Consider the following 16,268-nt stretch of genomic DNA (forward strand, 5'->3'; position numbering starts at 1 on the left):
GCACCACCCTTGTCAGCAGGTTTGATGACAATGTCAGGGTTGGACCTGAGAGAACAGAAAGCAGTAAGTTCAGAGAGAGAGAGATTAGAATGGGTGAGAGGAGCAGAGAAATTGAGACGACTAATGTCGCGCCGACAGTTCTCAATGAAAAGATCAAGAGAAGGTAAGAATCCAGAGGGAGGGGTCCAGGTGGAGGGAGAATATTGGAGGTGGGTAAAAGGACCACTGAAGGGTCATGAGGACTCGAAACGTCAACTCTTTTCTTCTCCGCTGATGCTGCCAGACCTACTGAGTTTTTCCAGGTAATTCTGTTTTTGTTTTGGATTTCCAGCATCCGCTGTTTTTTGTTTTTAAACTATAGGCCAGTTAGCTTGATGTCTGTCGTGGGGAAGGTTTTAGAGTCGATCATTAAAGAGGTTATAGTTGGGCACTTAGAAAAGCTCAAGGTAACCAGGAAGAGTCAGCTAGTTTTCTGAATGGGAAATCATGTTTCACCAATTTATTAGAGTTTTTTGAATGAGTAACTTATGCGGTGGATAGAGGGGAGCCTGTAGATATACTCTACTTGGATTTCCAGAAAGCATTTGATAAGATGCCACATAAAAGGTTATTGTGGAAAATAAGGGCATCAATGACTAAGATGAGGGGAGGGACAGCATGGTAGCTAAATTTGCTGATAACTCAAAGGTAGGTAGGAAAGTATGTTGTGAAGAAGACATAAGAAGTTTGCAGATGGACGTAGATAAGTTGAGTGAGTGGGCAAAAATCTGGCAGATGGAGTACAATGTGGGAAAATGTAAAGTTGTTCACTTTGGCAGGAAGAATAAAAAGGCAGAGTATTACTTAAACAAAGAACAACTACAGAATTTCCGAGGTGCAGAGGGATCTAGGTATTCTTGTGCATGAGTCACAATAAACAGTATTTTGCATGTACAGCATGTAATCAAGAAGGCTAATGGAATGCTATCCTTTATTACGAGAGGAATTGAACATAAAAGTAAGGATGTTATGCTTCAGTTATGCAGGACATTGGTGAGGCTGAATCTAAAGTACTGTTTGCAGTTTTGGTCTCCTTATTTAAGGAAGGATGTAAATGCATTGGAGGCGCTTCGGAGATTGATATTTGGAATGAGCAGTTTGCTTGTCTTATGACAGGCTGAGCTTGTTTCCGATAGAGCTTAGAAGATTGAGGGTGACTTGATTGAAGTATGTAAGATCCTGAATGGTCTTGACAAGGTGGACATGGAAAGGATGTTTCCTCTTGTAGGTGAGTCCAGAACTAGGGACACTGTTTTAAAATTAGGGGTTGCCCTTCTAGGACAGAGAGGGGGAGAATTTTTTTCTCTCAGAGGGTTGTGCGACTTTGGAACTCTGCCAGCGAAACAGACTCGAAGGGCCAAATGGCCTACTTTTGCCCCTATTTTGTGCGTTTGTATGTACTTCCACAATACACTTCAGAATTACAGATTTGATGATGCCTGCTTGCAGGCCCTTTAAGCGGACACAAATCCTACTTGTTCTTTCTCACAAACTTCACAATCACAATAGTCTGTTAATTGATTTATCTAAAACAAATGTCTTATTATTGTCTTTATTACAGCATTCACTACATACTTCAAAAATATAGAGGGGGCTTTTATTTGAAGAACTAAAGGCCTGCACTATTCTACAAATTGCATTTATTTAGTATTTAACAGAGGAGAACAACCCAAGCATTTCACATATGTGTAATTAAAAAAAAAAAGGACACTGGATCAAAGAAGGAGATATTAAGGGGTGATTAGAAACTTGGTCAAAGAGATAGTTGAAAAAAGGGCTTGAAGGAAGAGAGGGAGATGAAGAGGCAGTGGTTTAGGGAGAAAGTTCCACAATACAGTTGATCAGACTTACATGTATATTGCCAACTTGCTTGTTTTCCTGAACTTGTCAGTATGCAGGTAGATTTTTATGTAGAAGTCCAATTGATATGGAAGAATATAACTTTATGCTATAAAATGGCCATCAGTATGGCTGATGATAGATGAAGTTTCTCTTCTCACCTCATTAATAGGATTGAAAAACACTCAAAAGAAGTGCAGACATCCTTAGGCCCAAGAGAAGGTATGAATAGCAACACCATTAGTAGGAATAGGATTCTAAGTCATTCACCACCGTTTTCAAGGTGCTACCAGAAAGAGTTTTGCCAAGCATCCTGTTCCAAGGTCCTGCAGAGTGGGACTGCGCTTACCTGGTTTCATTTTTACCTATCTAATTGTAATCAGAGAATCACCAATAGTTCCTCTTCCAACTCCCCCACCATTATCTCTGGTGTCCTCCAAGGGCTTCCCTTGGCCCCCTCCTATTTCTTGTCTGTATGCCACCCCTCGGCGACAGCATCTAAAAATGCATTGTCAGTTTCCACATGTACGCTGACAACACCTGGCTTTACCTCAACACCACCTCTTAACCCTTCCGCTGTCTCTTAACTATCACACTATGAACAGTTTTGGACCCCTTATCTAAGGAAAGATATACTGGTAGTGGAGGCAGTCCAGTGACGGTTCCACTAGGTTGATCCTGGGTATGGAAGGACTTTCTTATGAGGAGAGGTTGACTACGTCGGGCCTGTACTCATTGGATTATAGAAGAATGAGAGACGACCTTATTGAAACATATAAGATTCTTAGGGGGCTTGACAGGATAGATGCTGAGAGCTTGTTTCCCCTTATGGGAGAGTCTAGGACCAGAGGACATAATCTCAGAGTAAGGAGTCGCCCATTTAAGACAGATGAGGAGGAATTTCTTCTCAGTGTAGTTAATCTGCGGAATACTTTACAACAGAGGGCTGTAGAGGCTGTGTCGTTAAATATATTCAAGGCTGAGATAGATAGAATTTTAATCAGTAAGGGAATCAAGGGTTATGGGGAAAAGTCAGGAAAGTGGAGTTGAGGATTATCAGATCAATCATGCTCTCATTAAATGGCGGAGCAGCCTCGGTGGGCCGAATGGCCTACTTCGACTTCTACATCTTATGGTCTTGTACTGCTTGTCTGACTTTGAGTACTAGATGGGCAGACATTTCCTTCAATTTAATGTCTTTGGCCTCCACCACAAACCCTGCTCCCTAGCCTCTGACTCCATCCCTCCCCCTGGCAACTGAGACTGTTCACATCCTCATATCATATTTGACCCTGTGATGAGCTTTAAACCACTTATTCGCGTTGTTATGAAGACCACCTATTTCAACCTCTGTAAAATTGCCTAACTCCACCCTGCCCTCGCTCATCTGCTGCTGAAACACTCTTGTTACCTCGAGCACACTCCTGGCTGGCCTCCATATTCTACCCTCAGTAAACTTGAGGTCACCCAAAGCTCTGCTGCCTGTGTCCTAATTCGCACCAAATCCTGTTCACCCATGTTTTCAAATCCCTCTATGGCCTGGTTGCACTTTATCTTTATAATGTCTTCCAGCCCTACAATCTTGTGAGATATCTGTGCTCCTTTAATTCTGACCACTTGAGTATCTTCAATCTTATTTGCTCCACATTGGTAGCCGTGGCTTCAACTGCCTCGGCCCTCAGCTCTTGGAATTCCTTTCCTAAACCTCTCTGCCTCTCTACCTCGCTTTCCTCCTTTAAGGCACCCCTTAAAAGCTACCTCTTTGATCAAGCTTTTAGTCTTTTCCTTTAGTGTCTTCTTATGTGACTCAATAATCCTTTTGTGAAGTGCCTTGGAATATTTTTTTATTATTTATTTTTTTAATCACCTATACACCAAAATCACACTGCTTTTAATTTCCACGACAGATGTAAGGGTTAGTTTGTAATGTGCTCTCAAACAAAACCCATCCTCTCAGCAGACACTTTAACACTCCCCTGAACCAAGAGTCCACAGTGTCTGATGACACCTTTGAATCACTTTCACAGCGCTCTGGACAAGCTTGCCCTTGATTCAAGTCAAAGTCAGCAAGGCCATAAAGCTACTGTCTGCGTGGAGCTCATGGCATACCACCTATTCAAGTACAGAGGAACTCCTGTGGTTAGGTAACTCACTAGCCTCTTTTGCTTAATCTGGAAATCGGGTATTGTGCCCCATGATTACAAGGACACTTCCATAACTCACCTGTACAACTGGAAAGAAACAAGACCATTTGTGACAATCATCATGATACTTAATTTCTCTCCACAGCAGGAAATATTTTTGCAAGTGTTACTCTTAATAGGATTCTCACTCACTTTACAGACTGTGTATACCCAGAATCACAGTGTAGCTTTCGTGCTGGAATCATAGAAAAGTTACAGCACAGGAGGAGGCCATTCAGTCCGAAGACACCCAGGTGCCCTTTCTAATCCCACCTTCCTGCACCAGGCCCATAGCCCCGCAGCTTACAGCACTTTCAGTGCAGATCCAGGTACTTTTTAAAAGAGTTTAAAGTTTCTACCTCTACCACCAACTTGGGTAACAAATTCCAGACACCCACTACCCTCTGCGTAAAAAAGTTCTTCCTCATGTCCCCCCTTACACCTTCTGCCACTTATCTTGAATCTATGTCCCCTGGTTCTAGAATTCTCCATCAAGGGAAACAATTTTATCCTGTACACTCTATCTATTCCCCTCGTAATTTTGTACACCTCAATCAAGTCACCTCTCAGCTTCCTTTGTTCCAGAGAAAATAACCCCAACCTATCCAATCTCTCCCCGTAGTTACACTTTTCTAACCCTGGCAACATTCTTGTAAACCTCCTCTGCACTCTCTCCAGAGTCCTTCCTGTAATATGGTGACCAGAATCCTTACTTTTATATTCTATACCTCTGCCAGGTGAACATTCAACATGATCTTTGTAATGCATCAAGTTCAAGAAAAGTCCTGCAACCAAAACAAGGATCTCCACAAGGTGTTTGTTGCTTTCAATGAAGTAAACCATGAAAGCTCATTGAAGATGCTATACAAATATGGCTGCCCTGGAAAGGTAATCAAGGTTATTCACAATGGCATGATAATCAGTGTGAAGTAGAATGGTGCCTCATCAGATGCCTTTCCTGTCACCAATGGCACCAAAAAGGCTGCATAATGGTTCCAGTTCTATTTGCCATCTACTTTTCAGCATACTCTCATATGCACTCAAAGATCTTGACATAGGAGTACAGATTCAGTTCAGGACAGATTGCAACCTCTTCAATGTGCAAAGGTTCAAGGCTCACACAAAAATCACAGTTACTAAGTGAAGACTTGTCTGCTGATGTTTGTGCTCTCATATAGCACACACTCTGGAGGACATCCAGCTGTTTGTTGACCACTTAGCTCAAGCAAAATACAATAAATCTGAAAAAGACAGATCTTGTACTCACCTGCCCCCGGCCACAAACACCAAGATCCCTTGGTCACAATCAACGATATGGCACCTCGACTCAGTTCAGAAGCTTTGCTATCTTGGGGGTATCCTTTCCAATAATGCCAGGATGGATGATTCAAAACACAAACAGATCAGCCATGATCTTTTTGAATGTTGGTGCAGGCTCGAGGGGCCAAATGACCTATTTCTGCTGCTCTTTCATTTGTTCGCATGTTCGTATGAAATCGCCCATTGCCTGGCAAAAGCAGGCTAAGCCGCAGCCTTTGGAGAGAGTATGGAGTTTGTCTCAAAACAAAGATCCAAGTTTACCAGGCAGTGGTGAGGCAAGGCCAACTTGCCAGTGTCTCACAAAGCAACTTAATGCATCCCACCTTCACTGCTTAAAATTTATTTGCAACATCAAGTGTCAAGACAAAATCCCTAACATTTGAAGTCCTTGCGAGGTGCCTCATACTTGCTATCGATAGAATGCTCATCAGAGTTCAGCTTCACTGGGTTGCCCATGTGGTTCACATGGAGGATTCCCACTTACTAAAGGCATTATTCTACAGCAAGCTGAGAAAAGGAATCCACACCATAAGACATTCAAAACTTAGATACAAAGATATTCTGAAAGTCAGTCTCGGAACCTATAGGTTGGACCTTGCTTCATGTGAAAAAACAACCCTGAACAGATCCAAATAGATAAATCTTTGTTATCAAGCAATATTAACATTTGAGGAGAACCAAGTCAGGTCCCTAGAGGATAAGTGAACACGCCATAAAGGAAGTGTCTTCATCCACCCTCCAATAATAACTTTTAATATTTGCAATCGGATCTGCAAATCAAGATTTGGTTTAACATCACACATGAGACAACAGCAACTTAAATGATGAACAATTGATCATCTTCCTGATACTGAAGAGACAGGAGAATCCATCAGTAATGGCACATGGACTCCATCGGTTCAAAAAGGCAGCTCACCACCAAGGTCAGTTAGGGATGGGCAATAAATGCTGGCATTGCCAGTGATGCCCATATCTGAATACATAACATAAAAAAGGTCTGCATGATTTCCTATTCTTTCTATGCAAATTTTGCAGTTTGCATAGTCGCGCTTATTAGTGGGCAATGAAGGCAAGTAGTTTCATGGCCTGCCAGAAAATGAGGTAATTTTGGTTGCTACGCCAAAAATTGTTGTTATAGTTATTGCCGTTTTTTTTGGAGGAACAAAATGATGTTAAAGTATGCCAGGAAGATTTGCCTGCACCAAAGGCAATTCGCCTTAATTGCCTTAACTTCGGAGCCATGTTTACAGATTGAAGCATACCAATCTGGAATTGCTGGGTAGAAAAGTGGCTTCATATACACCAGTTCACCAGTGAAACAGTGAAGCAATTTTGCCATCTGCTGGAACTTGATATGCAAACTATCTTAATCACAGGAATGGCACTGCCAGTGGCTGTGAAGGAAGCCACTATCCTGAACTTTGATGCATTCAACTTAGCAGAAGGGACATGTGTGATATGAGTTAGTCCTAAGTGTACAGCACAGTCTTCATAATACAAGCCACTGATACTTTGTTCACCAAAGCAATGAAATATCAGTTATCCAACAAAAAAAAAGCAACATGAGAGGGCACTGCGAATCTATAATCCAGAATTCACTAAAGCCCAGGAGGGAATTAAGGACATCCAGACTCCATGCCAATCATAAACCACAAGTTGTTGCACTGCAGCAGGGAGACCAACAATACAGGATCATGCAGGTTATTACACAATTTTCAGGCAACAGTAACAATTCTTTTATTTTAAAGTAATCTTTTATGTCTCACTTATTTAAAGGAGATGGCAGATTTGGCAGATGATTTCCTGGAAACCAAATCTATCCTCTGCAACACTCTGATGGGAAAATACTCAGTTAAATGGGCAATTAAAGAGAGGGGTTTCTGATTGGGATTTGAGCCATTAAGCCACTGGGACTAAGATTTTGTAGGAATTGTCTTATACATAGAAAGAGAACTTTGTGCCTGATTCTGACTTGGCTGGATTGGGTTGCTACATTAGGGTGTTAGAAGACTTCAGAAACAACCGTGGAATTGCGTAACTCTGCAATGTTCATGAAGAAAATGGCAAATGATTCCGTCCTTCATGAAAGGAAGAATAGTGGGTTGAGATTTGGACCCCCATTTTAACTGCACCCAGCTGGGGGGGCGGGGGGGGATGATTTGAGCAGGGTGGCAGGTGAGTGGTTAAAATGCCAGAAATTGACTTACATTCCTGCCAATTTAATTGCAGGGTTTACTTGAAGCAGAAACATACCCAGCAGAAATAGGCATTACTAAATTTAAATAGGGGTCTGATGATTTAATTTAGCTGATGACGTGATTTTAAATAGCTAGTGGAATTGGCTTCACAAATTGAATAGTATGAGTACTGTGGAATTTAAAGGGATGATAACCTGCAAGCACTTAAGTTTTAAGGACCTTTGCACCATTGTGAGTAGTGCATTTCCAAGGCCATTCTGAGCTTCTATTTTGCTTCTTTCAGATACCCTCCTCAGCCCACACACTCCTACCTTATCTACCCTCATTAAGTATGCACTGCTTAGATTGGATGCTGTTTTTGCTTCACTCTTTTAAATGAACGAACAGTTGGAGGAAGAGAAGCAGAAGTAGCCTAAGAAACTAGAACAAGCAGCAGGTGGCCCTGTTAGAAGACAGCAGATGAGCGCTTCTGTTCTTAGAAGCCCTTACCCAGCCCCTATGGCTTAAAGGAGAAATTTTTCTGAGGGCCATACAGGAGGATCTTGCACTTATCAGGTAACCTGTTCCAGCAAGACCAGGGGCCCGTGATTTTTCAGTGGCTGTCAAAATCACCACCATTCTTAGCTTTCTCGCCACAGGTTGTTGTGTGGGGCCATGTTCCCAATTCCAGTTCTGCAGTAGATATAAAAGGGTCACAGTCCACTCCTTCCCAAGCAAATCAGTACAATACCTTTGTAGTGGATGCCAGCAATCAGAATGAGAGAGCTCTGGGATTTGCAGCATTGGCTGGTTTCCCTCATTTCCAGGTGTAATGGATTACACTCCTGCAGAAGCCAGAATCTTGTGTCCCAGTGTGTAATCATAAATGAAGGATAATACAAGTCTGCATCAGTTTCATGGCAGCTACCAAAACTCTCTCATTCTGCAACACTCATCCATCTCCCCATATTTTCACCACCTAGGAACCTTAGAAGACAGCAACTAGGGAACAAGGAATAATCCTTGCATCAAGCTGATGACACCCTTTTCCAATCGCACCATGCCTGTGCAACACAGCTGCAATGTGAACAGTGACACCACCAGGAATATCACTGAGCGTACCATTAGCATTTCAAAGCAAAGATTCTAGTGCACTAATTGCTCTGGGGACTCCCTACAATATGGTCCATACAAATTGGGCCACATAGATGCAGTTTGCACAACCTGTCTATGCAAAATGGACTGGAATTGGAGGAAGCACAGCAAAAAGAAAAGGCATTATTAAACAACAAAGAATTAAATGAAGGTAGGGGAGAAACAGAAGAAACCGGACCAGTAGTACGCATTGTAGAACTTCAGCTGCTGGGCAGTGTGGCCCAGCTAACCTTTTGGCATCCATCTCTGACACTTCTCTTCCCTTCCTTGACCTCTCTGTCTCAATTTCTGGTGATAGACCATCCACCAATATTCATTACAAGCCTACCGACTCCCACAGCTACCTCAACTACAGCTCCTCTCACCCCACTTGCTGTAAGGACTCCATCCCATTCTCTCAGTTCCTTTGCCTCCATCGCATCTGTTCTGATGATGCCCTTTCAAAAACAGTTCCTCTGAAACGTCTTCCTTCTTTCTTAACCGAGGTTTTCCACCCACGGAGGTTGACAGGGCCCTCAACCGTGTGCAGCTCATCTCCCGTGCATCCGCGCTCACACCTTTCTCTCCCTCCCAGAACCATGATAGGGTCTCCCTTGTCCTCTCTTATCACCCCACCAGCCTCCGCATTCAAAGGATCATCCTCCGCCATTTCCGTCAACTCCAGCATGATGCCACCACCAAACGCATCTTCCCTTCACCCCACCTGGCGGCATTCCGCAGGGATCATTCCCTCTGGGACACCCTGGTCCACTCCTCCATCACCCCCTACACCTCAACCCCCTCCCATGGCACCTTTCCATTCAACTGTAGAAGGTGCAACACCTGCCCCTTTACTTCCCCTCTCCTCACCGTCCAAGGGCCCAAACACTCCTTTCAAGTGAAACAGCATTTCACTTGCACTTCCCTCTATTTAGTCTACTGCATTCGCTGCTCCCAATGCGGTTTCCTCTACATTGGAGAGACCAAACGCAGACTAGGTGACCGCTTTGCGGAACACCTTCAGTCTGTCCGCAAGCATGACCCAGACCTTCCTGTCGCTTGCCATTTCAACACTCCGCTCTGCTCTCATGCCCACATGTCCATCCTTGGCCTGCTGCATTGTTCCAGCGAAGCTCAGCGCAAACTGGAGGAACTGCATCTCATCTTCCAACTAGGCACTTTACAGCCTTCCGGACTGAATATTGAGTTCAACAATTTTAGATCATGAACTCTCTCCTCCATCCCCACCCCTTTTCTGATTCCCCCCTTTTTTCCCCAATAATTTATATAGATTTTTCTTTTCCCACCTATTTCCATTATTTTTAAATGTATTTCCATCCATTGTTTTAACTCTACCTTTTAGCCTATTTCAATCCCTCCCCCCCCACCCCACCCCCACAAGGGCTATCTTGTACCTTGCTTGTCCTGCTTTTTACCCTTAATGTCACTTATTAGCACATTCCTTAGATAATACCTTCAGCACCTCTTTGTCCTTTTGCCTATGACATCTTTTGGCTATCTCCACCTATCTCTGGCCCTCTATCCAGCTCTACCTGTCCCACCACCACCACCCCCCTTAAACCAGCTATTTCACCTCTCTTCTTAGTTCTGTTGAAGGGTCATTCGGACTCGAAATGTTAACTGTGTTCCTCTCCGCAGCTGCTGCCAGACCTGCTGAGTTTTTCCAGGTGTTTTTATTTTTGTTTTGGATTTCCAGCATCCGCAGCTTTTTGCTTTTAACCTTTTGACATGTTGACTGGTATTGGTTGAGTGGCAAGAAAGTAGATATGTTGACATCCTGAGAGAGGGCAACTGCACTGTTCCCACAAAGCCACTACATGGGGCTGGGGCTCAGCACTTGCACTGATATAGAGAAGAGCTGAGTGTAGAAGATGAGAGATGTCCTCAAAACCTCTATCCATTTATTCTTTCAATCTGCTTCTCCAAGGCAGAGCACAAGTTCGAGCTCAGTGTCTGCATGCAAGCCTTTGTGTTTCTAGCTATACTCCTATACTCTGTTGAAGAGTCATAAGGACTTGAAATGTTGACTGTATTCCTCCCCACAGATGCTGTCAGACCTGCTGACTTTTTTCAGGTATTTTTGTTTTTGTTCTGCATTTTCCAAGACAAGCTTCAGAGTAATAATGCCTTGAGGGACAGCACATGGGCTTGAAGCAGACTCCTCCATTCTGTCAGGCATTATGGTGAAACTCTTTGACAGACTTTCCACTCGTGCTAGATGTTTCATCACATGCAGTAAGTCTCTTAATTGTAACATATAATACCCTGATGGGGTCTTAACAAGGTGGATGTGGAAAGGATCTTTCCCCTTGTAGGAGAATCTAGAATCCATATATGCTGGCCCCAATTTTTATGGAGAGGCAGGGAGGGGTAGCGGTTGTTGCAGTGAAGATAGAAAATTAAGGTCCTGTGAATTTAATGACCTGCCCAGCAGCCAACCCACTTGACAGGCTGGTGGGCTGCTGGGCAGGAAAGCCAGTAGTAGAAGGCTGAATCTGGAGACCACTGGGGCGCTCGCTGATAATTGGGAAAGATCAGGGCTAGCTGAGGGGCGCAAGGACTCAGAGCCTGGCACTCAGGACAGTGGGAGGCAAAGATTAGGGTTTGATGAGGCGGGGAAAAGGCTGCTCACAGCAGCAAGGAGAGGCCAAGGATCAGTTGAATGTTACTGCTGCTCCCAGCTCTCAAGCAGTGCTAGAAAGAGCACTTACCTGCTTGATCTGGCAGCTCCCATCTCCATTTTGCTGCCAGGTTCCCCATGCCTTGGGAAACCCAGCTGACCAGCATTAAATGTAAACCAAGCTGCTAAACTGTGCTGTGGGAACCTGATTTAAGTATCATAATAAAGTGTCCCATTTCTCTATGGTTGGACACAGACAAACCATGCAAACTACTGCCATAAAAATGGCTCTAAGTGTGTACATGCCATGTGTCAAGTTTCCCAAATTTTAAGTTTTAACTCCATCCTTCTGTCTGTTGGGAGGAGTTTAACTTTCATCTACTGTGTCAAAAGGCCTCATTTTGGGCTGTTAAGCTTGAGTGGTTCCGTGATCAGGAAAATTGATCTCCTCAAAAGTTTCCCCTTATTTCTTTAATGATTAGGAAAGTCAGGCAGGGTATGTAATGAACAACTGTTTCATTATGACTTATTTTGCATCCTCGTCAGAGTTGAATTTCATCCCCGCACTGTCTATTCATAATTTTTTGGGTATTTATCCGTATCAGTAATGAAAGGAATGGGACTATTCGAGATGTAAGATGAAACATTCCTGTCAAAGTATTTTTTATTTTAAATCTATTGGGATTTAGTTAATTCATTAATCTTTTTCAATTTAAGCCTCATCAAAATTAGTGCCCAAATTTGGTGCACAAATTTGTAAGGGAGCATAAGGCAAAAGCTTTTGCCTTCCCCTATACCAAGATTCAGGTGTACAGTACAAGTGAACTTTTTGTAAGCATTTATGTTCTGACAGCCTGTAATTCTATCCAACCACAGGTCATCTGGAGATGGTGGAAGATTTCTCTTCGAAGTGAATTTCGAAATGTGTATCCTGGAGAACAAAAGAACTCCTACCAGGACTTCTTGGATGATAACCCCCAACAAGGCAAGTGAGTTTATGGTGCCAGATAAGTTTCATTCGTTGCACATTTTGATGTGGGGAAGGATATAATTAAGATTACAATGTGCACGCACACGCACAGACACACTTTGTAACATTTTTTCATTCGCTTTTATTATTGTCATTACCACCATCCTGTTCCTGCTGCAGACTTACGTTCCTTAAATGTGCCATTTACTTGATTAATCAATATTTCATAATCCATTCATAAGCAGCTTAATTTAGCTGAAAAAATTGGATTTCTTTTTTTTTTAAAGAAAGTTTTGAAGTGGATAGAGTTAGATGGAATCTTATTTTCCAATACCCATTTTCAAAATGAAGGCCTAGCGGTGAACCTGGGAGGACTCAGTCGAATGTGGATTTTAACTCAGAGTGCATTTTGAGTGAACTGGAGGTGTGGGCTAAGCAGCAAACTGGCCTGAAGCCATTAATTTGAGGACAGACCATTTTAACCCCCATGTCTGGGAGTTTACATTTACATTTCATTGGTGAGCTGCCAGTGTGAACACACTGGGTGGGAACAGACAGCCTGCCCACCTGTCAGAATTTCCTGTGGATCTCAAGAGGCCTATTTAAAGAGCAAATGCACCTCTTAAAGAGAATTTGCATCCACTGCTGCCAGATTGATCTGTGATACTGCTGGAAAGTGAACATTCTTGCCCAAGTTCTCTGATGCCTCCCTGGAGATATTATTGAAAGAGTTGAGTGCAAGAAGGAACATATTGTTTCTCAGCAGTACAAGGAAGATTTCTGAAATATTCATAAACCAGGCCCAGAGAATAGTGGCAGAGATGGTCAGTTCAAGGAACATCACCACAATGTAGATTTGATGTAGGAATCACTTCAGTGGCCTGACAAGAGTAACAGGGTTTTGAATGGCAAGACGATCTCCATGTAATACTTCCCCTCTCTGGATCACGTAACTTATGTCTTTGTGCAATGAAAGTAAACTCCCAATTATAAATGATATGCGATCTGCTTATGGGAAGACCAATGAAATTTAACTTGATGTACCTTCTTGCCCTCACCACTTCCAATAATATCTCCAGGGAGACATCAGAGAGCAAGGGTGAGAATCTTCACTTTGCAGCAGCATCACAGACTTTTTTTTTAAAATGGACATTTGACCTTGAATTAGGCCTGTTGAGGTCCACTTGAAATTCCACTAAGAAGTGGGCAGACAACCTGTTCTGAGACTTGAAATTTGTAGCATCTATTGCTGGGTTTTTAAATCCGAAGAGCAGAAGAAGGGCATACTTTGTAATGCTTGCAATAAGACTGTAACTGAAACATTGCTTCACATGTTAAAATATTGTAATGTGGTTTGCTGCTCTGTTTCCCCATGTGTAAATGACTGAGTAAATAAGGAACAAAAAGATACTAACAATGAGTTTCAAGGAGGCCTCACCTTTCTTTATTCTTTGTATTTCCTTAACACTCAATATGCATGACCCTTTTGTCATAATGAGTTAATGGTTCCAGCTTTGATGGCCACCTCATGGTCACATGTGCTACTTGTTTAAGTGCAATTTTATAAAACAATCAGACATGTTGAGAAAAGGAACATATCCATGACACTGCATGTTATGAGTCTATTTATGTATAATAGTAACAAGCCTGATGGTGAAATGATACTTGGTATTTCTTATTTGTTGCTTGCTACATTTAAAATGTACAATGCTAGAATTGATTTGGCAACATACACTAGCATGGAAGAACATAAGTTTGCTGGTAAACTTTCGGATTAGAAACATTGGGCAAACTGCATTGTTTTCTCGGAAGAGCCATAAAGATGTTTTGCAAGGCTAGGATGTTGCCATATGTTTCCACACTTAACGAGGGAAACTTAGTGCAACCCAGCAACTTCTTTTCTCATATGCTCCCAGGTTTAGGCCACAGGTGAGACTGAGGCCCAGATTTTTACCACAACGGAGAGCCTCTTCGTCATGGCGAAAATGGCAAAAGTGGCTGAAAATTGAGACTCCCAACCCCGAACACAGCAATATCCATTTTCATGGGGGCGGGAATGAGGGTGAGCATATTTCGCTCATGTGTGGTTTACGAAAGCAGCTGGCCATTCAAATCATCAGCTGCCTCCACTCAAATGGGATTTTGGTAGCCTTGGTTGTGAAACCCAGGCCTGAATTTTACCTTTGGCAGGTGTGCGCACGCGATCAGCGTGTCCAGGAGGGGAAACGGTGATCAGCCCCTGACTGCGATTTCACACCGTCTGGCCAATTAACGCCCAACCAGCGTCAAATGCATGCTGAAAAACTCCGCTGCTGGGTTGGGGGTGGGAAGAGGGTGGGCGATGACGTTTCAGTGAGTGCAGGTGAGTGCTGCGAGAAAGCTCCCCAAAGGTAGACATCTGCCTCATCAAGCTGCAGACCTGAAAATGATCAAATAAAGGTTTAAAAAGCTGCAAAAAAGATGTCCATGCATCATAATCAAGCACCTGAAAATATAGCTGATAAAAATGCTGTCTACCGATATTTATTTTAATTTTATTTCATAACGGAAATTCCATCCCACCCTTGGATGAGGTTTGATGAAAAATGTAAAATGTAAAAATGGACAGGCTGATTCACTGTAAGTTGGACAGGCCACAAAATATCGGAGACAATTATGCTGTTAATTAGCTTAATTGCCCTCTTAATTGTCGGTGCGCAGGCTTCCGGCTTTTACACGCGCCTGCCGAGCGAAATATTGCGCAAGTGTGCGATGACGTTGGGACATTCATCCATGGTCTTCTCACACAATTTTACGCCCGATTGGGTTGGGCACGCGCCCACTTGTGGGATGTAAAATTCAGCCCCGGGAGTGCAGATTAGAGCAGGTGAGAGCCGATCTGAACATCGTGGATTAATTTGGATAGCAGAAGAGTTAAGGTACCCCTTTTGGATTTGGTCCCAGGACATCTTGGGGGAGGACCCATGGCCTTTCGGGGAAGTCAGGTGCCCTTTGGAATTGTTAAACGTAAGCATAAATGTGCATAAAAAGTGCACAAAGTCAACAGACCTGTCAAAATCAACTCTCAAAACTGTCAGAAGAACCTGTCAAGAGGATCATTCAAAGCGAGCTGTCAAGTTATTTTAAAGTCTTGTCCTTTAAATCTTTGGGAAGAAAATGCCTGGAGTGTTTAAAAAAAATGATTGCTTGCTATTTCACTCTATTGACATAAACCTGAGGGTTTCCATTAGTGGATTAGTGCTGCATGACTGATTTCACATCCATCCATTATCACAGATGCCTGCCATTTCAAAGAATTTTTTTTTTCATTCCTGGGATGTGGGTGTCACTGTCTAGGCATTTATCACCCATCCCTAATTGCACTTGAGAAGCTGGTGGAGAGCTGCCTTCTTGAACCACTTTAGTGTGATAGTGGTATTTTCACTGGACTAGTAATCCAGAGACCCAGGGTAATGCTCTGGGGACCTGGGTTCGAATCCCACCATGGCAGGTAGTGAAATTTGGATTCAACAAAAAGCTGGAATTAAAAGTCTAGTGATGACATTGAAACCATTGTCGATTGCCGTAAAATCCCATCTGGTTCACTGATGTCCTTCAGGGAAGGAAATCTGCCATACTTACCTAGTCTGGCCTACATGCGACTCCAGACCCACAGCAGTGTTGTTGACTCTTACCTGCCATAAGAAATGGCCTAGCAAGCCATTCAGTTGTATCAATCCACTAAAAAGTCTTAAAGGATTGAATGGATTTACATTAACAGCTACAAGTGGTTATAGGCCCTTTGAAGTGGGACAGTGAATTCCAATGCTTAAATAAAAGCAAAATACTGTAGATGCTGGAAATCTGAAATAAAACAGAAAATGCTGGGAAAACTCAGCAGGTCTGGCAGAAGCTGTGGAGAGAGAAATACTGTTAACGTTTCGAGTCTAATATGACTCTTCACCAGAGTTCTGATGACTCCTGCT

At 42.9% G+C, this 16,268-nt stretch overlaps 1 protein-coding gene across 6 annotated transcripts in view; it reads left to right on the forward strand.

Moving 5' to 3' along the window:
* LOC121292218 (F-box only protein 36-like) overlaps positions 1–16,268 on the forward strand; it is a 71,210-nt gene that overhangs the window by 39,444 nt on the left and 15,498 nt on the right. For 2 of the 6 annotated variants that reach the window (XM_041213935.1, XM_041213928.1), the window contains one exon: positions 12,210–12,318. In XM_041213935.1, the coding sequence (XP_041069869.1) occupies positions 12,210–12,318 (109 nt within the window). Of the gene's footprint in view, positions 1–4,845; positions 4,950–10,895; positions 10,949–12,209; positions 12,323–16,268 lie in introns of those variants that run through there. The other 4 variants (XM_041213970.1, XM_041213952.1, XM_041213958.1 and 1 more) reach the window with 4 other exon arrangements.

Source organism: Carcharodon carcharias, chromosome 2 (assembly GCF_017639515.1).
Source record: "Carcharodon carcharias isolate sCarCar2 chromosome 2, sCarCar2.pri, whole genome shotgun sequence".
In the NCBI taxonomy this organism is placed as follows: domain Eukaryota; kingdom Metazoa; phylum Chordata; class Chondrichthyes; order Lamniformes; family Lamnidae; genus Carcharodon; species Carcharodon carcharias.